The following is a 23304-nucleotide window of genomic DNA, read 5'->3' as shown; positions in this document are numbered from 1 at the left end:
GGAGCATCTGGACACTGACCTGACTGGGAGTTCAACTCTGCCCTGATGTGATACCATCTGCAGCCCGCTGGGCTTGGGGACTGTCACTTTATTGGTTTTGAAGTGTCCTGTTATTATTTTCTGATTATAGAGGTGATGCGGGCTCGTGATAAAGTCCTTTAAGCATGAGTGTGCGTGGGCGGATGTTGTTGTCAGCCCCACCTCGTGACGGGTGACTTGCCTGATCACCATTCACCAGAATCACAACTCATCTAAGACTGTGACAGAGACAGATGCTATGAACCCCAGTCCTTCCACAACTAAAGTCACAACACCATGTTCTCGGGAGCCTCAGTGTGAGCTGCTGACCCAGCTGGCCTCTACCCCCTCTCAGCTCCCCCTCAACCCCCCTACTTCCCCATCCCCCGCCACACAGGCTGATGTGATGACCTGGTGTGTTGCCTATCTTGTTTGCCCAGATGCTTCCTGTATAGGATCTGGGGGTGGGAACAAGGCTAGGCACACTTCCAGATCCCCGGTGCCTCGGTTGCTCTGGAGACATGATGCATCCTAAAGCCGAACAATGGGATGAAGGCTCCTGATAGCTTGCACGTGGGCCTTGAGCGAGCAACTGAGGGGACCCTCAGTCCCTTCTAACCATCCCGTGAGGTGTCCTCACTCACAATGAGGCTGTAGGAGACTGCCTCTGCCCAGAAGGAAGGGCAAAGCCTGCTTCCTGCGCTGTTCTTGGTGTGCCCCGGCCATGGAAGCGGGTCAGGCCTCAGGGCAGCCCTCATACCAAGCTCCACTAAGTGGCATGCCTGACTACTCCTCCTTAGCCAGGTGGCATTGGCCTCCTCCCCTCTCCTCCGAACACAGGAGCTTGCAGGGGTGGATCGGGGTGCAACTGTGGCAAGTCTGAGAAGTGCATGGAAAGGACTGATTCTATGCCCAGGGGCATTGCCAGGCTCTCAGCGGCTCCTCTTCCCTTGTGTCCCCTGGAACTTGTTTGCTCAACCCCAGCCCTGGGCTGGGAGCCTGGCTTCTCAAGGACCTCTGAGGCCAAAGCCACTTCTATTGTGTGTGTAGCTGGGTAGGAAAAAATATAAATAAAAGGAAAAGAATGCCAAACTAGTTACAAACCTTGCACATTCACAAAAGCTGGCAGTTCGTAATGGAATCTTTTCTGGCCCAGAGCTGTGCAAAACCCCTGTGCAGACATCACCAGGAGCTCAGTGAGGCCTTTCCTGAGGGCGGTCCCAAGCATGGCCCCACCCCCTGGTCATCCAGGCCCTGCTGCCAGCTCTGAACCTTACTGGGATTCTTGTTAGACTAGACAAGGTCCCCCCTCTGCTCCCCAGCTATTCTCGGCCATGGCGCTCAGGGTAGAGCACAGCACAGAGGGTGGGCAGAGGGACAGAAGCACAGGGCTGGCTGCTGGGGAGCTTGCAGAGGCATCCTATCCCTGCTGGGGAGCTCATCGCTGTGATGTCACACTCTGGCTCTCTAGGCTTTGGTAATACTGGTTCTGGTGATAACCACTTCCTGCTCCCAGCAAGGGTGACTCAGGACTTCCTTCTGCTCCTGGGTCATCACTGAGTCTGGCTCACCTTTAGCCTCACCTGGGTGGGGCTGGGAGAGGAAGAAGTCCATGAGTACCTGCCAGCAGTAGGTGACCATGGCCAGGGCCGGCTGTCGAGAGTGGCCGGGGCCTCTGCTGCTGGCTCACAGGGAGGCCTTCTTCCTGCCGAGTGGGACCCTCCACGGTGTGCACATCCTGGCTCCTCATTCTCTCTTCTGCAATGTCCAGGGCAGCAGGGCAGTCAGGCGACAGTAGCCCCCTCTCTGTTCCTGATTTTAAGTTGAACTTCCCACTCCTGCTCCTCACCTATCTCAGACCCTTGTGTACTAATGGATGTGGGTCACCTAGGTTCATGGCTATATGGCCCTACACTGCCTTGCAGACTGCTCTGCAGTTGAGGACAGTTTTAGGATAGAAGCACAGTTCTCCCTGAACTGCACCCAGTATAGTGTGCTCTCACTTACCTTTCCCCCACACAGGCGTTAGGCCACGCTGGGAGGCCCTGACTGGAAGGTGGAGGCAACCCCAGGACTTTTAGCCTGACTCAGGAGCCGGGACCACCTGCTGTGAGGCTGCTCTCTGGGATCCAGAGCCTTTTCTCCTGGCTGGTTCTCAGGCAGGCTCTGGCCTAGGCATTGGCGTTCTACTGCCCTCTTGGGGACATCTCTGCTCTCGGGCTCCACCTGCCTACTGCTTGTATCCCCCACCTTCCAGGCAGCCTCTTAAACCTATGCCCTAGCATGGGGCCATTGCAGGCCGTGAACTGACTCCACGCACCCCCTCCCCAGCCACCTTGGCCACCTCTCTCAGCTATGACCATGCTGTTATCCATTTCCATGTTCTCCTCAGCTTCCTCCCGCACCACCCCAGTCCAGTGGTCACTGGGCAGCAAGTGAGGTTTCCTGGGAGGGTGGCCCTGGAATTTGTTTTGTCTGGCGCTCTCCTGGGCACGACATGCCATAGACTGGTCCACAGTCACACATACTCTTAGTCACAGTGGGATCTTTAGGATGAAGGTCTAGGGAGGCCACCAGAGCCCATGCAGAGTGAGGAGCCTGGCTTGTGGGGTCTGGCCTGGAGTATTTGCTGGGAGGGGTAGATGGTGGATGTGGATGCACTTGGCTGGCCTAGAGGCCTGAGAGATTGGGCCTGAGGGGAGGGTTGGGGAAAGCACCCTGGAAAGCCTGGCTCTCCACTGAGGGAGGTCTCCCTGCAGGCCTCACACAGGCGCTGCAACTAGCACGGCATGCAGGTCGCATAGGGCTGAGGCCGTGAGTATGGGCAGGTATCCAGAAAGACACTTGGAGTTACCAGTCTTCTGTTACCTCTTTGCTACTGGGAATCAATTTGCTCGACCCCTTTTGGTTTTGTTGTGGATTTTCCCATCTTGTTAACTTTGACCTGATACATCCTCTCATTTGAAGGAAACTTCCATAGTGTTTTCCATAGGAAAACATGAGAGCTGGTTTGGGGCTTTCCCAATGTAGAAGAAATACTTGCTGGTGCTAGTCCCTGGTATTTGGATCTTCCAGAAACTCCTATGGGGCTAGAGTCCCTCCCAACCCAGTTGGGGAGGAATCGTCCTTGACTGAGGCCAGCCTGAGGTCAGCATACTGGCGGTGGCCGCACGTGTTTCTTAAATAGATGAATAGCCTTGACTGGAGGTTTAGAGACGAGAGGGGCTGGGGTAGCAATGAGGTGGCCATTATCAGACTCCACGGGTATCATTCTCTTGACAGGTATATGTTGTTTTACATTTTATTTAGTTAAAATCACAAGGAAGCGGGACATGATGGTTGCATACCCATAATGTCAGCACTGGCAGGGTTGAGGCAGGAGGACTGCCATGAATTTAAGGCTAGCCTAGGGTACATAGCAAATACCCAGGCTACTCATAGTAAGACCCTATCTGAAAATAGTAACAACAAAAAGTAAATGAAATGAAGAAACAAAGTCACACAGTAATTCATTGAAGCATTGCCCACAAATTTAAGGTTCATTTGGGTATTGCATCAAGGTGTACTCACTATTCTGTTTCGGGGTTCATTTTGTATCACTTACATACCCACATGGGTTTTTGTTGGTGTTGTTTGTTTTGAGACAGGTTCTCACTGTGTAGTCCTGGCTGGCCTGGAACTTACTATGGAGACAAGGTTGGATTTGAACTCATAGAGATTCCTCGTATCTACCTCCCTAGGGCTGGGATGCGAGTGCACCACGATGCCTGGTAATATTCTCAGGTTTTAAGTGAAATGGTGTTGCTGTGTATATGGTCCCCCTCTGCAGACCCCTCTTGGAGCTCTTGTATTAACATATGGAACCCATGTAGAACCTGCCCCGCTGCAAAGGGCCTCATCTGCAGCCTTGTCCTCCACAGCAATGACAACCCTGTCTCATTGACGAGAAGGTTGGGGCTCTGGGAGGTTGAGTGACTTGCTCAGGGTCTGGGAGAGGACGAGGAGGAGCAGGCTTGACTGACCAGCAAGGAGTGGCAGTCAGGGCCCCAGACATAGGACGGCTAGCGATGTTGGGAAATGCTGTGATTCCACTGTTGTTGGGTTTGGGGTCTGGGGGTTGATGACTACACACTCTGGGACCTGAAGGGGTTATTGAGGTATGACATCCAGCCACATGTTCTCCCTCCCAGGCACCAGGTGCCTCTGCTAGCCTGGGCTAGATTTGCAAAGCTGGGCGATTACCCAGCTGGCCTTGCCCTGAAGAATCCACTCTGACCCATTTCTATACCAGCTGCACCCAGGAGCTTCCACCCCTACTCCTACTGGGGAATGCCAATCCTCCCACCTTGCCAGCTTAGAGTGGCCTCTCTACTGGGTGTCTGCTCCCCAGGACATAGGTCAGAGGCACATGCTGTTACAGAAAGGGCAAGCTTGCTAGGTGAGGGTGTGACATGCAGGGCTTCCTTCCATGGTCAAAGGGACCAAGGTGCTAATTAGGGCAGGCATCCATTCCAAGAGCAGGCGAACAAGGGCTGGTGGTGCTCACCTGCTTCAAGGTCACCCTAATTCAAGGCCGGCTAGTCTATGCTAGTCTGAAGAGACCAAAAGCCCTGAACTCAGGGGCATCTGCCCGATCATGGGTCTCACTCCAGTTTCCTGAAATGTGCCTCCCTCAGCTGACCTGTCTCCATTCCTGGTGTTTGGCTGGCCCAGGCTAAAGCCATTCCCAGAACTGGACAATGCCCTTGGCTGGTTCCCCAGAACGGTCCCCATGTGGCTACCTTGTTTCAGTGTTACTGGAGACTACAGAACCACAGGTGCTCAATGGGTAAGGGTACCAATGCCAGCAGGCCCAACCCCCTCTCTCCTTCAGACATTCATACACTGGTGGATCTCCAAGAAGGGGTGGCCCCTCCCTCAGAGCTCTGAGGTTGGTCTAGGGTTCCTTTTAACCCTGGTCTGCCGCTCAGCTGACCAGGCTAGCTGTAATTCACAAATTTCTTTTCTTCACTATTTAAGAAATTTTTGTTAAAGCAAGAATTTTATAATCCAAATTACATTTCCTCTCTCAGCTGTCAATTCCATTACTTAAAAGAGAACTGACAGCCTAAGTCATTTCATGGCAAAGAATTTTATGACTAAAGAGAAGGATGCTTTCATTTTGTATTTTGCTAAAAATTCTTCCTCCCAGGGTCTGCAAAACATTAATTTGCTACTATATTTCACTATTTGTATGCATGATTTTATTTTCATGCCAATGTCCTGGAGTGGAGCTCAGAGCACAACTTTTGGGGGCTGGCTCTCTCCTTCCACCTTGTGAACCCCAAGGCTCAATCTCAGATTGTCAGATTTGGTAGCGGGCGCCCTTACCTGCTGAGCCATCTCCCCAATCGTTTGTTGTTTTAAATCCAGTAATTTGGGTCAGCATTGTTCACTAGATCTGGCATTTGCTCAGTACATAAATAGGACTCGAGGTTTATTTTCCTTTTTTATTTTGTATTTTTTACAATATTAACCCTTTTAAATGTTTAGACATTTTCCTTTGGTGAAGATGCATGATCATTTTAAAGAGTCGGAGCTCAGCCGGGCTGTGGTGGCGCACGCCTTTAATCCCAGCACTCGGGAGGCAGAGGCAGGCGGGTCTCTGTGAGTTCGAGGCCAGCCTGGTCTACAAGAGCTAGTTCTGGGACAGGCACCAAAAAGCTATGGAGAAACCCTGTCTCGAAAATTAAAAAAAAAAAAAAAAAAAAGTCGGAGCTCTGTGCTGTTAGTTGCGATCCTGGCAGCTGCTCAGCTGGGTGGGCTTGCAGCACAGCTACAGTTCCATCAGCCTAGAGCAAAGAGCCTGGAGAGTGAACCACATGAAGGGGGTCTGAGATACCAGCCTCCAACATGGCTGTGGTTTTGCCAGCAACATCAGGGTATGCGGCTTGAAAAAGAGGCAACACCTGTCCTCCCAATGTTTGCTTTTGCTTTGGAGGAAGATGCCGACATGGAAGCCAGAGGTTTCTCTGACTTCATATGTGAACAATGGGCCATTTCATGGTACCTCGTGGCTATGCATTAAGATGTTGCTGGGTATGTTAGACTCTTCAGTGCATTGATAGTGGGGAATTGCAGGAGTAGCTGCAGCAGCGGCAACTGAGGATGTGGACCTGTGCTGTGTTAACATGTTTGCTTGTTGAGGTGACCCAGAGAGCCTGGTCTCACAGAGCGCTCTCTCTTCTCTCTCTCTTTCTCTCTCTCTCTCTCTCTCTCTCTCTCTCTCTCTCTCTCTCTCTCTCTCTCTCTCTCTCTCTCTCTCAAAACAGGGTTTCTCCGTGTACCCCTGGCTGTCCTGGAACTCACTATGTAGACCAGGCTGGCCTTGAACTCCTAGAGTCCATCTGCCTCTGCCTCCCGAGTGCTGGAATTAAAGGCGTGTAACACAGCTACCTGATTAGCTAGTCACTCTTCTTTCCTTTTTCTATCATTTTGGTGTTTACTCATGTATATATGTGTATGCCATGTTCTTTAAAAGGCCTGAAGTTGTCGAATCCCCTGGAGCTGGAATTACAGGTAGCTCACAGCTGTCTGATGTGGTGCAGGGAATCAAACTGAGGTGTAGACCAGCAGTACTGGGGGCTGGAGAGATGGCTCAGTGGTTAAGAGCATTGCCTGCTTTTCCAAAGGTCCTGAGTTCAATTCCCAGCAACCACATGGTGGCTCATAACCATCTGTAATGAGGTCTGGTGTCCTCTTCTGGTCTGCAAACACACACAGACAGAATATTGTATACATAATAAATAAATAAATATTAAAAAAAGAGAGAAAATAGAACAGCAGTACTCATTCTTAGTCACTAAGTGATCTATCCCGCACTGCCCCTCCTACTTCATATCTTATTCTATCTTTCTATCTATCTATCTATCTATCTATCTATCTATCTATCTATCTATCTATCTATCATTTATCTACATCTATCTATTTACATCTATCTATCTATCTATCTATCTATCTATCTATCTATCTATCTATCTATCTATCTATCTATCTTTGCATCGAGGCAGGGTCTCACAATGTAACTTCAGTTGGCCTGGAATTTGCTGCATAGATGAGGATGGTCTCAAGTCACAGAGACCTGCCTGTCTTCTGCCTCTCGGGTGCACTGCCATGCAATGAAAGACCTGCACCACCATGTCTGGTTCCCACCTTATTTTTTAATTAATTTACAAAGAGGTTTTATTATTTTTTTAAATTTTGTTTGTTGTTTTATTGTTTTGTTTTGTTTTTTTGAGACAGGGTTTCTTTTTTTTTTTAGATTTATTTATTTATTATGTATATAGTATTCTCAATATTCTGTCTGCATGTATCCCTGCAGGCCAGAAGAGGACACCAGATCTCATTACAGATGGTTATGAGCCACCATGTGGTTGCTGGGAATTGAACTCAGGACTTTTGGAAGAGCAGGCAATACTCTTAACCATTGAGGCATCTCTCCAGCCCGGTTTTATTATTTTTAATAATCCTTAGTTTTGGTTGACTCCCCTTCCACCACCATCCTCTCCCCAATCTTCACTCAAACCTTTCCCCAGAATTTCCATTCTTTTATTATTTTCCTATCACATGTATTCTATCATCCGCCTGCCCCCCTAGGACTACCTCCCCATTCTCATAGCCCCTTCCAGCTTCCTGGAAACACTTGTCCATAAAAATTAGAAGTTAGGCTGGGCAGTGGTGGAGCACACCTTTAATCCTAGCAATTGGGAGGCAGAGGCAGGTGGATCTCTGTGAGTTCAAGGCCAGCCTGGGCTACAGAGCAAGTTTCAGGACAGCCAAGGGGGCTACACAAAGAAACTCTGTCTCGAAAAAAAAAAAAACCAGGGGCTGGAGGGATGGCTCAGAGGTTAAGAGCATTGCCTGCTCTTCCAAAGGTTCTGAGTTCAATTCCCAGCAACCACATGGTGGCTCACAACCATCTGTAATGGGGTCTGGTGCCCTCTTCTGGCCTTCAGGCATATACACAGACAGAATAGTGTAAAATAAATAAATAAATAAATATTAAAAAAAAACAAAAATAAATTAGGTTCTACATATGAACAAGAACATGTGGTATTTGCCCTTTTGAGCTTGGGTTATCTCAATATAATGTTTTTTTCCAGTCCATTCATTTTTCCTGCAAATTTTATAAGTTCCCTTTTCTTTGGCTGAATAAAATAGCACTGTACATATGACCATATTTTTCGTTATCCACGTATCTGTTAGATATCTAGGCTGATTCTACTTCCCAGCTACAGTGACTAGAACAGAAATGAACAAGGATAAATAACCATCTCCCAAAGCTTCATTTTAAAAAATTAAAGAATATTTATTTTATCCACAGGAGTGTTTTGCTCCCTTGTATGTGATGCCTGCAGAGATCAGAAGTCTGATCCTTCTGGAATGGAGTTGTGGATGGTTGTGAGCTGCCATGTGGTTTCTGAGAACTGGGTCCTCTGCAAGAACAAGTGCTCTTAATCACTGAGATTTTTCCAGTGACCCCAGAGGCTTCACAGTGTGACCAACACCCTGAGTTCTGCTGCATGAGCTGCTGCCTGGTTCAGTCCTCAGTCCCAGAGGAAGGAACACTGGTGTGTCTTTCTTACAGTCTGGGCCTGCATCCCTGTCTGCACAGTCAAGGAGCAACTGTGGGTCTGTCTTGCTGCCTGGGCCTTCATCCCTGTCTGCATAGTCAAGGAGCAATTGTGAGTTTGTCTTGCTGCCTGGGCCTGCATCTCTATCTGCATAGCCTCAGCTCCAATCAGATCTTACAAGCAGTCTTCTCAGCCTTTGCAGTGCCTTTGAGGGAGTGTTTGAAACCCTGTGCTTTGGGAAGAAGTCAAGCACTGCTGAGCCCAAAGAAGGAAGAGAACATGTAAAGAGTCTTCGCATGGCCACCAGTTATCAGCTGGTAGCCCATCTTGTCTTCTGTATCCTCTATGTAGCCCATCTTGTCTTCTGTATTCTCCATGACCCCCCCCCCCGGGGGGTTCGTCCCCACCTCCACTGTGTTACCCCCCACCATAGGGATGTGGCAGGGAAAAAGAAACACCTCTCTTTCTCCTTGATGAAGTGATCAACCCCCACTCCAGTGAGAGAAAAGGCCTGTGGGATGAGCCAGTCTGCAATGGTTAACTGCAAGGCCGTGGGGCTAAGCATTCCTTAGAGCTCAGCCGGCTGGATCCTGTCAAGCAAGAGTCTGGTGCTGGTGCAGCCGGGGGACAAAGGATGCTTTGTTCATCCACAGAATAAACACTTCCCCTGGGTATTTACTTGCAAGCTCAAATGTAATAAGGGTGTAAGTTACTCTTTAACCAGCAATTGGATACTGGCTGTTGAGTTCTGAACTAATTTCTTGGTGGGAAGGGATGGCTACGGCCACTCAGTTGATGACCAGCCACCCTGTCAGTGACTCAGGAGCAGCTTGGACCCTGAGAACCAGACACAGCGGCCACTGCAGTCGGTCTTCCCCAAGAGGCAGGGGAGAAGGTGAGGGAAATGGAGGCCCAGCAAAGGGCACGTTTATTCTGCCCAGGCAAGAAACCTATCTGTCCATTCACCCTGCACCCATATCAGCTACTTTGGGAGAAAGCAGTAAGCATGGGTTTTGGGTGGGGATAGGCTGTCGGATGCCATGGACGCCCATGCCCCAAGCCGCACCCCCATCAGTAGCTATTACCACCCAAACATGAACTTCTAGATCGGGGTCAGTGGCTGGCACACCATTATCTGTCCATCTTTAGAGATTAAATAAAACCACATGTGGGCCGGGCGGTGGTGGCGTACGCCTTTAATCCCAGCACTCAGGAGGCAGAGGCAGGTGGATCTCTGTGAGTTCGAGGCCAGCCTGGTTTACAAAGGGAGTTCCAGGACAGGCTCCAAAGCTACAGAGAAACCCTGTCTCGAAAAACCAAAAAAAAAAAAAAAAAAAAAAAAAAAAACCAAAAAAAAAAAAAAAAACATGCATGGGGGCGAGGGGTGGCAATTACTGGCAGAGTCCTTGCCTCGCACGTGCAGGCTATGGGTTCCATCTCAGACACTACAAAAATAAATGATCAGGTATTGCAGAAAGATTTACATGCCAACCTCTAAAAATCTAGATGAGGATGTTGGACTGAGATGGTGAAGGGAGCCATGGGGAGGAAAGGAAGGCATCTCTCCCTGCCTCCGCCTCTGATAAGACCATGGGACACCACTACCCCAGAGCACTTTGTTCATGGCTTGCTAGATACCCAGAGCTTGGTACAAAAAGATGAGTGAGGCTATTGACTTGACCCTGTGCAGGTTATTGGGACCAGAGAGAGGGGAGGGAATCACTTTGCAGGAGGCCAGTGTGGGAAGATGTCATGTGGGTGTCATGGAGGCCTCTGCTCGATGCCAGCTCTATGGGCATGCACAGGAGGGCAGCAGAGGACAGACACTAGAAAGAGGTGTCCAAGGGAGCCCACCAGAAGGCCTCAGAGCAACAGAGAGTTATTCTCTCCTTGCCTACGTAAAGAGACACCACGACCAAGATAACCTTTAGAAGAAAGTATTTAATTGGGCTTGCTTACAGTTTCAGAGGATGAGCTCATGACCGTGATGCTGAGGGGTATGGTAGCAGGCAGACACGGTGTTGGAGCAGTTCCTAAGAGCTCATATCTTAGCCAAAAGATGGAGGAAGACAGACAGGGTGGTTTGAATGAGAATCTCCCCCGCCCCCTGGCTCATCTATTTGAATGTTTGCTTCTCAGAAGAACTGGGTTAGGAGGGGTGGTCTTGTTGGAGAAGGTATGCTACAGGGGGTGGGCTTTGAGGTCTCAAAAGCCCATGCCAGGTTCAGTCTCCATCCCTCTTCCTCCATCTTTTGGAGGTGCTTGGCCCTCTCAGGCTGATGCAGTAGGTCTGCCCTTCTGCCCCAGGACAAACTTGGAGAGCCAGGGAGCTGCTACTGGGATCTGCAGGCCAACACCGATTGGATTGGATCTGCAATCAGTCTAAAGGCAATGTGAAGGAAACAACCCTCTCTTCTCTGCAGGATCCTGTGGCTGGAGGGGCAGGCCCTCTGTGTGGAATGGGGAGAACCCTCACGTACCCGTGAGCTGACTTGAGCTGTGCAGTGGTCCTAGGAGCCCTTCTAGGTGATGGATGCAGGCAAACCACACAGATTGTGAGGCAGCAGTGCCTCTGCAGATGGGGTGAACTTCAGAGCCACCCTGGCTGCCTGGGTAGATTCGTGGGGGATTTCTGGGGCCGGTTTCAGTAGAATAGCCATTTGGCTACAAGGCCGGGGCGGGAACGAAAAAACAAGCTCTCACTCTGTCCCTTTTCAAAAGAGAAAAAACCCTGCATTTCTATAGCAGAGAGAAGTCATTGTGGCTCTAAGAACCTGAGCCTGTCAGGACAGGTGGTGTCTCTGTGTGGCTCCTTACTGTCCCCACAGCAGTCCCTTTGTGGGCAGGAGAGATGGTGGCCTCCTGCCAGTCTCCTGGATACTTGAGGACACCAGTAGTCCGTCATGATGTTCCCAAGCCTTGGTTTGGGGCTATCAGGTCACCTGACGACAGGTGGGTGGGAAGGGACTAGTGAAACCTATGTGTAGACGAGTGTCCTCCAGTCCTCTGATTCCGTCTTCTTTATTCCGAAGGCATCCAGGGCTCTAGGGTGAGCCATCAGACGGAGATTCCCACATGGCAAGTCATAGAGATTCATCTGCCTCTGCCTTCCGAGTGCTGGGATTAAAGGCCTGTGCTACCACCACCTGGCTGTATCTTTTCTTTTTCCAGTGCCCTCTTCATCCCAGTGCTAGGGACTGGATCTAGGACCTCATATAGACAGGTGAATAGTCTGCCAACTCATTTTCTATTGTGCTTTTCTTTTTTCCTTTTTTGAAACAGGGTCTCATTGTGTAGCCCTGACTGCCCTAGAACTTAATACTTAGATGAGGCTGTTCTCAGACTCACAGATTTGCTTGCCTCTGCCTCTCCAGTGCTGAGATGAAAGGTGTGCACCGCTATACCTAGCTCTATAGCATTTTTATTTGCTTATGTAGTTTTTTTTTTTTTTTTTTTTTGGTTTTTCAAGACAGGGTTTCTCTGTGGTTTTGGAGCCTGTCCTGGAACTAGCTCTTGTAGACCAGGCTGGCCTCGAACTCACAGAGATCCACCTGCCTCTGCCTCCCAAGTGCTGGGATTAAAGGCGTGCGCCACCACCGCCTGGCACTTATGTAGTTTTTATACAAGGCTCGCAGTTTCTGTTTCAATCTCTAGCCCTCCTAGCAGTTATTTTATTTTCTTACATTCTGTGGAGTTTGGGTTAATCAGCAGTGCTGGGGGTTCACTCTGAGACTTGTTGACTCTAGACTGCTTAAACCTGAAGTACAAATTAAATAGTTTCTGCCCTGTCAGCAGAAAAGCCCATGTCCCTGGACTTCTACTGCTATGCTAGGCCAGTTCTTGTGCATGGCCTGGCCTGTGAAGTGTGAAGGCCCAGTCTCGCTCCCTTGTCACCACAGGGGAATTTTTATATGCTCACTAATATTCCTTGTTCTGTCTTAACAGGAGCTAGAAAATGTACTAATTAAACAAATAAATAAAGATAGGTCCAGTTGGATTGCTCAGGTTGGCCTCAGACCGGCAAGGATCTCCTTGCAAAATCTCTCAAGCAACTGGTTGGGGCTACGGATGCACATCACATTGACGATGGTTCTGCTTGGCTGCCATTCCTGTACAGTTAACTCAGCAGAAAACCAGAATGCGGGGCGAGGAGACGGCTCAGACGAGTGCTTACTGCCTCCTTAGAGGTTCCAGGACTCACACTGAGTAGCTCACAACTGCCATCCATGCTTCCAAGTCCAGTCCGTGCCCTCTTCTGCCCTGAGGGCACCTGAACACACATGGCATATACTCAAATACATACACACCAAAAATTAAGTATTTTAAAAATGCAAATGCACCCCTATTATCCTAGATCTTGAGAAGCTGGGGCAGAATAATGAGTTTGAGGCCAGCATGAGCTACACAGTGAGACCCTGTCTCACCCAAATCAATAAAATAAAATCCCTCAGAATTCTACTGTAAATGCCTGGTTTGATGTTAGAGCAGACATAAGAACAGTAATTAAGTGTCATGGCTCACATCTGTAACCCCAGCACTCAGGAGGCTAAGGCAGGACTGTCATTAAATTTGAAGCCAGCCTAGGATACATAGTGCCAGACCATCCTGGTTTACAGTGAGACCGCCTCAAAAACAGCAAACCAAACGAACCTGCTTACTGTTCCCCAGAGCCCAGTAGAGTGCCCACAGCACGGTTGTCACCTCTGCTCTCAGCCCACAAGGCCACTAGGGTGACCGCTGTTTGCCCAGATTTTGGCTCCACCTACAGGTCACTTTCAGTACAAGACTTGCTGTTTCCAAAATCCTGGTGGGTTCAGAAAGTATTCTCTCCACTTACAGATAGCAAGTGGGGTCTGGACAGGTATTGGGGGCTGTGGACCCCCCAGACCTTGAATTTCCTGTAAACAACTTGTTATGCTTGCAGCTGCTCTGAGCAAAACAACTTGTTTTCCTGTGTTTGCAGTTGCTCTGAGCACGAGACCCTCAAGAGTTCCTGATGGCAGGGGAGTGGTTTCTGGTGGGTTTGGCTGGGGCGTGGCTATCAGTTCCGGATCCCTCTATAAGCTGTCCTGGAACACAATAAAGAGGGCATTCTTGGGGAATTCAAGGATGATCCGTGTCTCTGTGTTTAAATCTCCAGGCCCTTGCCCGAGACTGGCGGACCATCCATAGTGCAGGCAGTACACTACAGGTAGCACACGCAGTAGCACGGACACTTACAGACAGGTTTTCTTTTTTATTGCTGTTATTCATTTTTAAAACCATGCTCTTGCTGGGTGGTGGTGGTGCACGCCTTTAATCCCAGCACTCGGAAGGCAGAGTCAAGTGGATCTCTGTGAGTCTGAGACTAGCCTGTCTGTAAGAGCTAGTTCCAGAAAAGGCTACAAAGCTATAGAGAAACCCTGTCTTGAAAAACCAAAAATAATAAATAAAACCATGATCTTGCTAGTTTCCAACATGTAATCTTCCTGCCTCTGCCGCATGAGTGCTGAGATCAGAGGCACAGGTCACAGCAGCCCACGTGGAGAACCAACACCAGTTCTGATCTCCACAACTGCAGGAACACTACTTAGTAACTGGGAAGAGCAACTGCCCAGCCTGTCCTTAGTGGACTGGCCATTTCTAAGACCTGGTCTTGGGCATCAAGCATATCTAGGGAACCTAGAAATAGTACCTTGTCGAGTTCTTCCCGAGACTAGCGGAAGGAGACACATGAAGGCCTAAGTCCATGCCTACAGCCTTTAGTGGATTTTAATGCACGACTGAGAGGAGCTGGTGCAGACTACTATACCATATATATATATATTTTCCTGTTTCAAGTCAGTCTCACCGAGAGACTGAACTCGAGATCTGTCTCCACAGCTGTGGTGGCTAGTTTTCTCAACTTGCCAGAAGCTACAGTCATCTGAGTGAACCTCAGTTGAAAAAAAATGCGTCCTTCTGTAGGCAGACTGTAGGGCATCTTCTTAGCGACCCATGGCTGGTGGTCCCAAGCCACCCCTTGGCTGGTGGTCCCAAAGTGCTTTAAGGTAAGTTGAGCAAGCCAGTAAGCAGCATCCCTCCATGGCCTCTGCATCAGCTCCTGTCTCCAGATTCCTGTTCTCATTAGGTTTTAGTCCCTGCCTTGACTCCCCTCAATGGACTGTGATTCAGAATGTAAGTCAAACCCTTTCCTCCCCAAGTTGCTTTCGGTCATGGTGTTTCATCACAGCAACTAGCCCTGGCAAGAGCTACGGAATTAAGAGGTATGCACCACCATCTCTGTCATCTATCCTGTAGCCCAATTTAGCCTCACTCAGAACTTTTCATTCTCTTGCCTCAACTTCTCAAGAGCCGAGATCACAGGTATAAGGCACCACACCTGGCTGTTGTGGGATATTATTTTAACTAGGCAAAGATGTGTAACATTTGTTTATGCTGCAGACTATTGCTGTAACTGTGTACAGGTGTGTCACTTTTGTTTATGCTCATCTGTTTAACTATGTAAAGGTGTGTTGTATGTTCCACTCTGCCTGCTGAAGGCACCCGATTGGTCTAATAGAGCTTAACAGCCACGAGTTAGGCAGAAGAGGGACAGGCAAGGCTGGCATGCAGGGAGAGAAATCTAGGCTGGAGAGAGGAGGCGCCAGAATGGGAGGAGAGACTGAGGGAGACACTCAGGGCAAGAAGCCAGGCAGCCCCACAGGCCAGACACAAGGGGCCGTGAAAGTAAGATATACTACAGAAGGAATTCATAGTAAATCTCCATGTCATGATCCGGGAGCTGGTTGATGGCTCAAAAAGAAAGCCTGGTACACCTGGCTTGTCTGAGCACCAAGGCCATTTTAGAACTGTGGTCCTGTCTCACCTTCCCAAACACTGGGTTATAAGTCCGTATCCATACACAGGTCCCCATTGGCTTTTTTTATTGCTTACTTTACTCTGATTGATTACTTGGACGTAATTTTGCCCCAGAGCTCATGCCGACCATGTGCTCCGAGGATGAAGTCACACAAAAATCTGTGCAAACAGGTGTTCATGCACAGGTGGAGGTCAGTGAGCTTCTAAGAGGTGGCTTTCTCCTTTCACTACAAAGGCCCTGTGGCTCAAGCTCAAGTTATCAGGGGACAAGCACCTCTACATGCCGAGCCATTGTACCAGTCTTCTTTCCATTAACATGTTTTATTAATGAGCATGTATGCATGTTATATGTATACGGATACCCAAACAGGGTGTTGGATCCTCTGGCGCCAGAATCACCAAGTATTTAAGCTGCTTGATGTGGATCATCCCAGCTTCCAGCTCCTTCCACTTGTCTTTTAAATAGCTTTTTTGAGACAGGGTTTCAGTAGCTCAGGCTAGCTTCGAACTCCAGAACTTATGACCCTCGCTGCTCTATCTGAAGTTAGTGGTGTGTGGCACCATGCTTGTTTTATGCTATCTTATTTTACCACTTCACAAGATAATGTTTTGTTTTCCCTTTATCTTCTTATTGACTCTTATAAAAAATTTAACTTAGCTCTTAAAATAATTAACATTTTCTTTCCCAAAATATGAAACTAAGATCAGAGAAGTCAGATGGGCAGAGGCAAAACCATTTAACGAATAATTATAGAATACTGGAGTCAGAGTTTGGATCTAGAGACTAGTGACCAATCTCTATGGTAGCACACATTGCTTCTCATTCTTCAGGTTTCCTAAGGAAGATGGCTCAGAGGTTCTGATGGAGGAATTATTCAGGGGAGGCAGAAAGTAGTATCCACAGGGAGGGGCTGATCAGACACATTTATTAATGCCACATTGTAAATGGTACTTAGGGAAGTGTACAGCGATGTTCCATGTTCCCATTTAACACAGCTTGCTTAAGTTTAGCCAACAGGATTCATCTTGAGTGGACTCGGAGCAGTTAGTGATGACCATGGGCAGGTGCAGGACTGGAGCCTTCCAAGGAGAGGAACAAAGTGATTCAGTTTAGAAGCAAGAGCAGAATATAATTTACTGTTTAAAGTACCATGTTAGACAATTCATCATCAATGCTACAAAACAGAATGGGGGCAGGGTATGATGTACACACCGTTAATCACAACACTTGGGGGCAGAGGCCAGAGGATCTCGCCTGGTTTACATAGTAAGTTCCAGCTCTGCTAAGCTGACACAGTGAGACTTTGCCTTAAAAAACAAAAGTCCCTGCCCTAATCCAACCAACAAAACAAACAAAAATCCTACCTAGGGGGCTGTAGAGCGGCTGGGCAGTTAAGAGCGCTCACTGGCTGCTTTTCTAAAGGTCCTGATTTCAATTCCCAGCAACCACATGGGGGCTCAGAACCACTTACAATAGGATCTAATGCCCTCTTCTGACACGCGCACACAGCTCCACATCTGTGCAAGCGATGCTGATGCCGCAGTCCACCCTCGGGAGCAGAGAAAGGTCTCCCCTGCGGAAGCTCAGGGAACCATTCCTGGGTTCGTGTAAGTCTCAGACGACCACAGTGTCAGTGCCGGGGCACAGACTTATCACATACTTTCCTCCAAATAAAACCGGAGCTTCAGTAGCATGGTCACTCAGCTAGCCTGTGCCTTCCACTGGTGACATTAGCTACCCGCTCTGTTACTGCCAGAAGTGTTACTTGGCCCAAAGGGTGCTCGCTGTAACATTTAACTGCTAACGTCTTGATCTTTTGTATTTCCACAGTATCTTATAGAATCACTGAATCAGACATCCGTTTCAATTCAGGACTCATATAACTTGTTTTGAAAAGCTATTCAATCCCCAACCATCCAAGAAGAACTCTTACCTTTCAAAGCTTTACTTCTTTTATCTAAAACAGAAGAGAAAATCAGTTACACCAATGCCCTACAAAAGTGCCCCATCAATAACTGTCAAAAATCAACACGACTGCAGGCTTCACACGTTGGGTAAGGCATACAGCATGCTTTCAGAAACAGTTATGGCTGCGTGTCATAGTCATTTCTTTTTCCAAAGTTGGGAAAATGGCATACAAAGTAGGAGGTTTCAAGACAGCATGTACACACACCCATTCGTGTCCTGTTCCCCCTCTGCCCTCACTTGCTCTCCTCTGCCGTCGGCTGTCTCCTGCACGCAACAGCCCCTTTTTACTTTCATGGCAGATGTTCATGTGTAAGCAGACTGAGGGAAGATGTGTAATGTTTGTCTTTCTGAGTCTGATATGTCATTAGCAGGACAATCTTCACTTCTATTCATTTTCCTGCAAATAACACTTTTTTCTTTCATAGCTGAGTAAAATTCCACTGTGCATATCTATTATAGTTTTTTTTTTTAGTCTAAGCTCTCCTAACAAGGGCTATTTCAGCTACTTTATTCCATATTTTATTCATTCATTTGTTGACAGGTATCCAAGATCATAGTTCTGGACCAGCCAGATGGCTCAGCAGGGAAAGGCGCTTGCTGCACAAGCCTGGGGTGACCTGAGTTCAATCCCTGGGACCCACATACAGGTGAAGGGGAGAACCAACTGCATCCCTCTGCACACATGCTATGACACTTGTATCCCACACACATCACGTGTATCTACATGCACAGGATAATAAATTTTTTGTTTGTTTTTGTTTTTTTGAGACAGGATTTCTCAGTAGCTTTGGAGCCTGTCCTGGAACTAGCTCTTGTAGACCAAGGCTGGCCTCGAACTCGGAGATCCACCTGCCTCTGCCTCCCGAGTGCTGGGATTAAAGGTGTGCGCTACCACCATCCAGCAGGATAGAAATATTTTTTAAAAGTCATAGTTCCCTAATTGTGATTTTTTTATTGTAGGAAATTATTTTAAGGTGTGTTATTTTTGTTTATGCTGCATTTGTTTAACTCCGTGAAGCTGTGATTCTTTGCCTGTCTAAAACACCTGATGGTCTAATAAAGAGCTGAACTGCCAATAGTGAGGCAGGAGAAAGGATAGGTGGGGCTGGCAGGTAGAGTGTGATTAGAAGAAATGTGGGCAGAGGAAGGAGCAATAGAACAAGGAGAGGAAGACACTAGGGCCAGCCACCCAGCTAGCGTCTGAGTAAGATTGAATGTAAGATATACAAAAATGAAGAAAGGAAAAAGCCCAGAGGCAAAAGATAGATGAGATAAAGCTACCTAGAAACAAGTCAAGCTAAGGCTGGGCTTATAAGAAAGAATTGGGTGGCAGGTCCCCCTAAAGACCAAATAGTAAAGAGCTTAAGAGTAAACAACCAACACCAGATTATTTTTTTTTTATCTGAAACACCACCCCTGCCAACTTTGAAGAATTACATAAAAACATAAACCTACCAGCACTTCTGATTTTATAAAGGATGAAGGTCATCAACCCCATTCCTACCCAAATTTCCTGGTAAACCTGGGTATAGTAGGGTTTCATGGGGACCCAGACATTCTTAATAAGGCTTTGAAGCATCTGAAAAAGAAGGAACATTAAGATTACTGCTAGTGCATACCCAGTTGGCAGGACACTTTCATTATTTCACCTGACAGTGCTCTAGCCCCACAGGCCCTGTGGAGCTCTCTGAACCGACAGGCCTCCAGCAGGCTCCCCGAAGCCTATCTGCTACTAATGCTAGCCCCAAGTCACAGGCCACTTTCTTGACCTCTGGGTGGAAACACTCCTTTCAGCATTATTAGCATTTCAAATCGGGAGGGGGGGAACCAAACCAAAACCAAACAAAAAAACAACCAGGATTAGGCATGGTCATTTCTGTGGGACACCAATACCCAGGCCTGGTACACTTTCACCTCCAGTTGCTCAGTGCTGAGATTGATGGATGAATACAGAACAATTCAGGATGAGCCAAATATGATTGCTCTCAAAGTAATGTTTCCTGTTTCTTTAAAATTTACCACAGATTCCAAACCAGATACTCTCATTCTCAACCCGCGGTTGTGAGACATCCGATGACTCCAGCAGCGCCAGGAACATCCAGCTCTGAGCCCTTCTCATTTGACTTGGAAACCCCTTACCCTGAAGGCCTGCTCTGCACCACTACTGCAGAGTTCTACCTCTCAGTGTTCTCTGGCTTTCCACAACCATTTGTCAACCTATAGTACAGATCTGTCAGAAGTTCAGTCTAGGTAAAGGCCAGTGGCTGCCCTTGAATTCCTGAGACCTGGACCATACTGACTCAGCAGAAGGGAAGGGGACATGTGCTGGGGGAGGAAACGAGGAAGAGCCAGGCCATCTGGAGAAGTGATGAACTTGAAGATCAGAGAGGAATGTGGCTGCCAGACACAAACCCACTAATTTAGATGTCTCACTTGTATGACAGGGATAGTAAAACAGTTCTATCTGAAGGGGTTGCTGTAATCTTTAAGTGAGTTGGTATATGTAGAATGCATACGGCACCTGGCACCATTTCGAAAGTACCTGTTATACAGAATGTTATTGTTGAACCAGGGAACATGTACACACCAATTAGGTCCTTGAGTTTAGATTCTAATCTAAGGATGTCCCCCAGGGGGTGAAGATGGCTCAGCCGGTTCTGGTCCCTGAATCTACATGGTGGTTCACAACCATCTGCAATGTAACTCCAGTTTCAGGGGGTCTGACACTGCCTTTTGACCCTCCAAGGGCACATACAGAGTGCACATACATACATACATACATACATACAGGCAAAACACCTACATAAATCTAAAACAAAACAAAACCCCCAAACAGCACCATTTACTGCTTGACAATCTCCTATACTACTGCCTCCCAAAGCTACCCATGACCCAAACTAGATTAGAGCACACCAAATCTGGTCTATACTCCTGGTTACTGTAGCAATCTATCCCTATGGTCTTGCTTCCTGCTCTCTCTTATGGGAATGAACTTAAACTGAAGAATGGTCTGAAGGTTAGCTAGCCCAGAGAGTTAACTCGTAGAGTGTGACTATTATCTTCTCCTGGACTGTGTTGGTCCCTAAATTCCTAATATTTGTATTCAGATGCTCTAACACCATAGTTCTACCTTGTATATCCTTCAGAGGTGGCCTTTGGAAAGCTGAAGAATCCCAAGCTACTGAGTGACAGACAAGGACTCAAAGTATTGCAAAGGACCAGTGGGTTAGAAATTCCAGCTGTTCTCAACTTTAGGAACTCCCTAAATCTCCTGTGTCAGGTCTTTCGGCCAATCAAGGACCTTCTACTTGCTCCACAGAGCTCTTGAAATATAAAGGGTCCAGCTTAGGACCTACTGCAGAGTAAGCATGCAGTAAATGATCAAACCTGTAACACGGAATTGCTACAAAAACTCAACAGAAAGCAGCAATTGCTAGGCCACTGGGATTCTAAGGGGGGACCCGAAAGGGATTCCTCTTTTCCTCTAGCAGGCCTGATATCAAGGACAGGCAGTGGTGGTGCATGCGCGCCTTTGATCCCAGTACTTGGGAGGTTGCAGCAGGTGGATCTCTGTGAGTTCAAGTCCAGCTACATAGAAAAATTCTTTTTTTTTTCTTCCGAGACAGGGTTTCTCTGTAGCTTTGGAGCCTATCCTGGAACTCGCTCTGTAGACCAGACTGGCCTTGAACTCACAGAGATCCGCCTGCCTCTGCCTCCCAAGTGCTGGGATTAAAGGCGTGCGCCACCATGCCTGGCAGAGAAACCCTGTCTTAGAAAACAAAATAAAAAAGGAGTGGGACTGATACAGCCCAGGGTAAGGGCGTGTGCACCTGGGAGGCAGATGAACCTTTCTAAGCTCTAAGCCAGCTTGATCTACAAAGCGAGTTGCAGGATAGACAGGGCTGTTGCAGAGAAACCCTGTCTCAACGCCCCCTCCCCCAAAGGGAAGTGCTATTTATCACACGAGGGCCTAGACGGAGAAAGTAAACTAGAAGGATAGAAAGGGGCTTCGATTACCTCGGGATTTTGCTCAGGATCTGGGGACCCTGGCACTGTTTTATTCTACGGAGACTGCCTATGCCTGCAAAGTTTTTGAAAATTAAAGTAACAGCAAGCGTGCAGTACACTGGAAAGTGAGGACACGCGACAGGCTAAGGTTAATAATGTGGTTTGATACAATTTCGAACATCTCCCTTGCCAACGCCTAACTTGGAAGAAGCCTGTGGCATAAAGGAAAGAAGGCAGTAACTTTGGAGAGATGTTTCTTGGTTTGGACTCTAGCTGCATCGGTAACTAGTTTGAATAACGTAGGTAGGTAACAGGACGCTCACAGTAGATGGTGGCATGCTCCTTTGCCAAAGCCTATGTACACAGGCCCATCCATAATGCTGCCTGAGGTGGGCCTTCACCAGAATCTAGCCCCTGGACAACACCTTCTCTGTGATGATCCTAGGTGCCTCCCGTTGAAGTCTTGAGGAATAACCCCTCTATCAGTATAGAGAAATGATCTCAGAGCACACCCTCCCAGACCTTTGTTAACGCCAAGGACTGGCAACAACCCCTAGCCCGGACAATCGGGGAGCCTGACTCCAGGAACACCCTTGCAGGCCTGGAGAACTGACCGCCGAGCACATTCCCGCAGTCGGCGTGACTGACCCCCGGGCACTCCCCGGCCGCAGTCGTGGGAACCCCGTGGACCCTCTTCACAGTCCGCGGCCGGCGCAGGGGCTGACCCAAGGTCAGCGAGGACCGCAGAGTTCCTGGCCTGCGCTCCCGACCTACTTCAGCCCCACCGCACCCCGTTCCGGTCTCTCTCCAGTCCCCGCTATTGGGAACACAGGAAAAAGCCCCGGCCCGGCTCTCACCTCAGCGGGACCAAGGCCACAGGCCACACCAGATTTCCACAAGCCTGGGAAAGGTCACTGAGCACGCAGGCGCTGCGCGGGGCCAGTCGGGAAAGCGGAAGAAACGGAGGCTCCAGGAGCCGACTGCCGGGCCTTCTGCGCCTGCGCACCACAGCGCCCCCGGTGGTCACCCGGGTGCTGCAAGCTTGGGTGGGAGTTGCCCCTGGTTGCTGGGAGATGGAGTCTACTGTGTCTCTATGGTGTCTTAACACTGACGTGGGTTTCCGGAAACACTGGGCTTTCAATTCCGAACCCAACACAGTAAACAGTCCAGATAAATTGACCTTAGGACAAACAAAAAGCCCTTTTTGCAGGGCTTAAGCCTTTAACCCCAGCACTCAAGAAGCTGAGGCAGCAGGCCTGGGCTACAGCATGAGACTGCCTAATAAACCAAAAATCGGGTGTGGTGGCGCGTATCTTTAATCCCAGCACCAAGGAGGCAGAGACAGGCTGATCTCTGAGAGTGCAAGGCCAACCTGGTCGACGTAGCGAGTTCCAGGACACCCAGAGCTACACAGAGTGGCCGAGTCTCCAAAAACAAAAAAACAAAAAACCAAAACAAAGCAAAGGCAGGTCTTAGTGGCACAGGTCTTTAATCGAAGCACTTGGGAGGCAGAGGCACCAGGGTGGGGGTGGAGTAAGGGGTGAGGTGAGGGGGTGGGAGGGTGATGAGTAAGGGGATGTTTCTCCTGAGTGCGACACCAGGGTGTTCTATATAGCAATTCTGGTCGGGACTATTACATTCCCACCTTCCCAAACAAACAAAACACCAAAGCAATATAGAAAAAAGAAACCCTCTTTACTTGATTTTTTTTTTTTCAGAGATAGGTTTTTTTTCTATGTTGCCTGGAACTCGCTACGTAAACCAGGCTGGCCTCAAATTCAGAAATTTGCCTGCCTCTGCCTCCTGAATACTGGGATTAAAGGCCTGCACCATCACGCCAAGCTTTTTTTGTTTCTT

General features: G+C 48.4%; 1 protein-coding gene across 1 annotated transcript; it reads right to left on the bottom strand.

The window, feature by feature from the left end:
• Positions 1-16379: 16379 nt before the first annotated feature.
• Atp5mj (ATP synthase membrane subunit j) lies at positions 16380-22421 on the bottom strand. The gene is made up of 4 exons (XM_057782850.1): positions 22305-22421; positions 18895-19018; positions 17405-17428; positions 16380-16550 (listed from the first exon to the last, which is right to left on the bottom strand). The coding sequence occupies exons 2-4, from the start codon at positions 19016-19018 to the stop codon at positions 16516-16518; spliced, it is 183 nt and encodes a 60-aa protein (XP_057638833.1). The 5' UTR covers positions 22305-22421; the 3' UTR covers positions 16380-16515.
• Between the last annotated feature and the right edge of the window lie 883 nt (positions 22422-23304).

Source organism: Chionomys nivalis, chromosome 10, assembly GCF_950005125.1.
Source record: "Chionomys nivalis chromosome 10, mChiNiv1.1, whole genome shotgun sequence".
Classification (NCBI taxonomy): Eukaryota; Metazoa; Chordata; class Mammalia; order Rodentia; family Cricetidae; genus Chionomys; species Chionomys nivalis.
The sequence above is the reverse complement of the archived record's forward strand: the minus strand, read 5'-3'. Positions and strand labels throughout refer to the sequence as shown.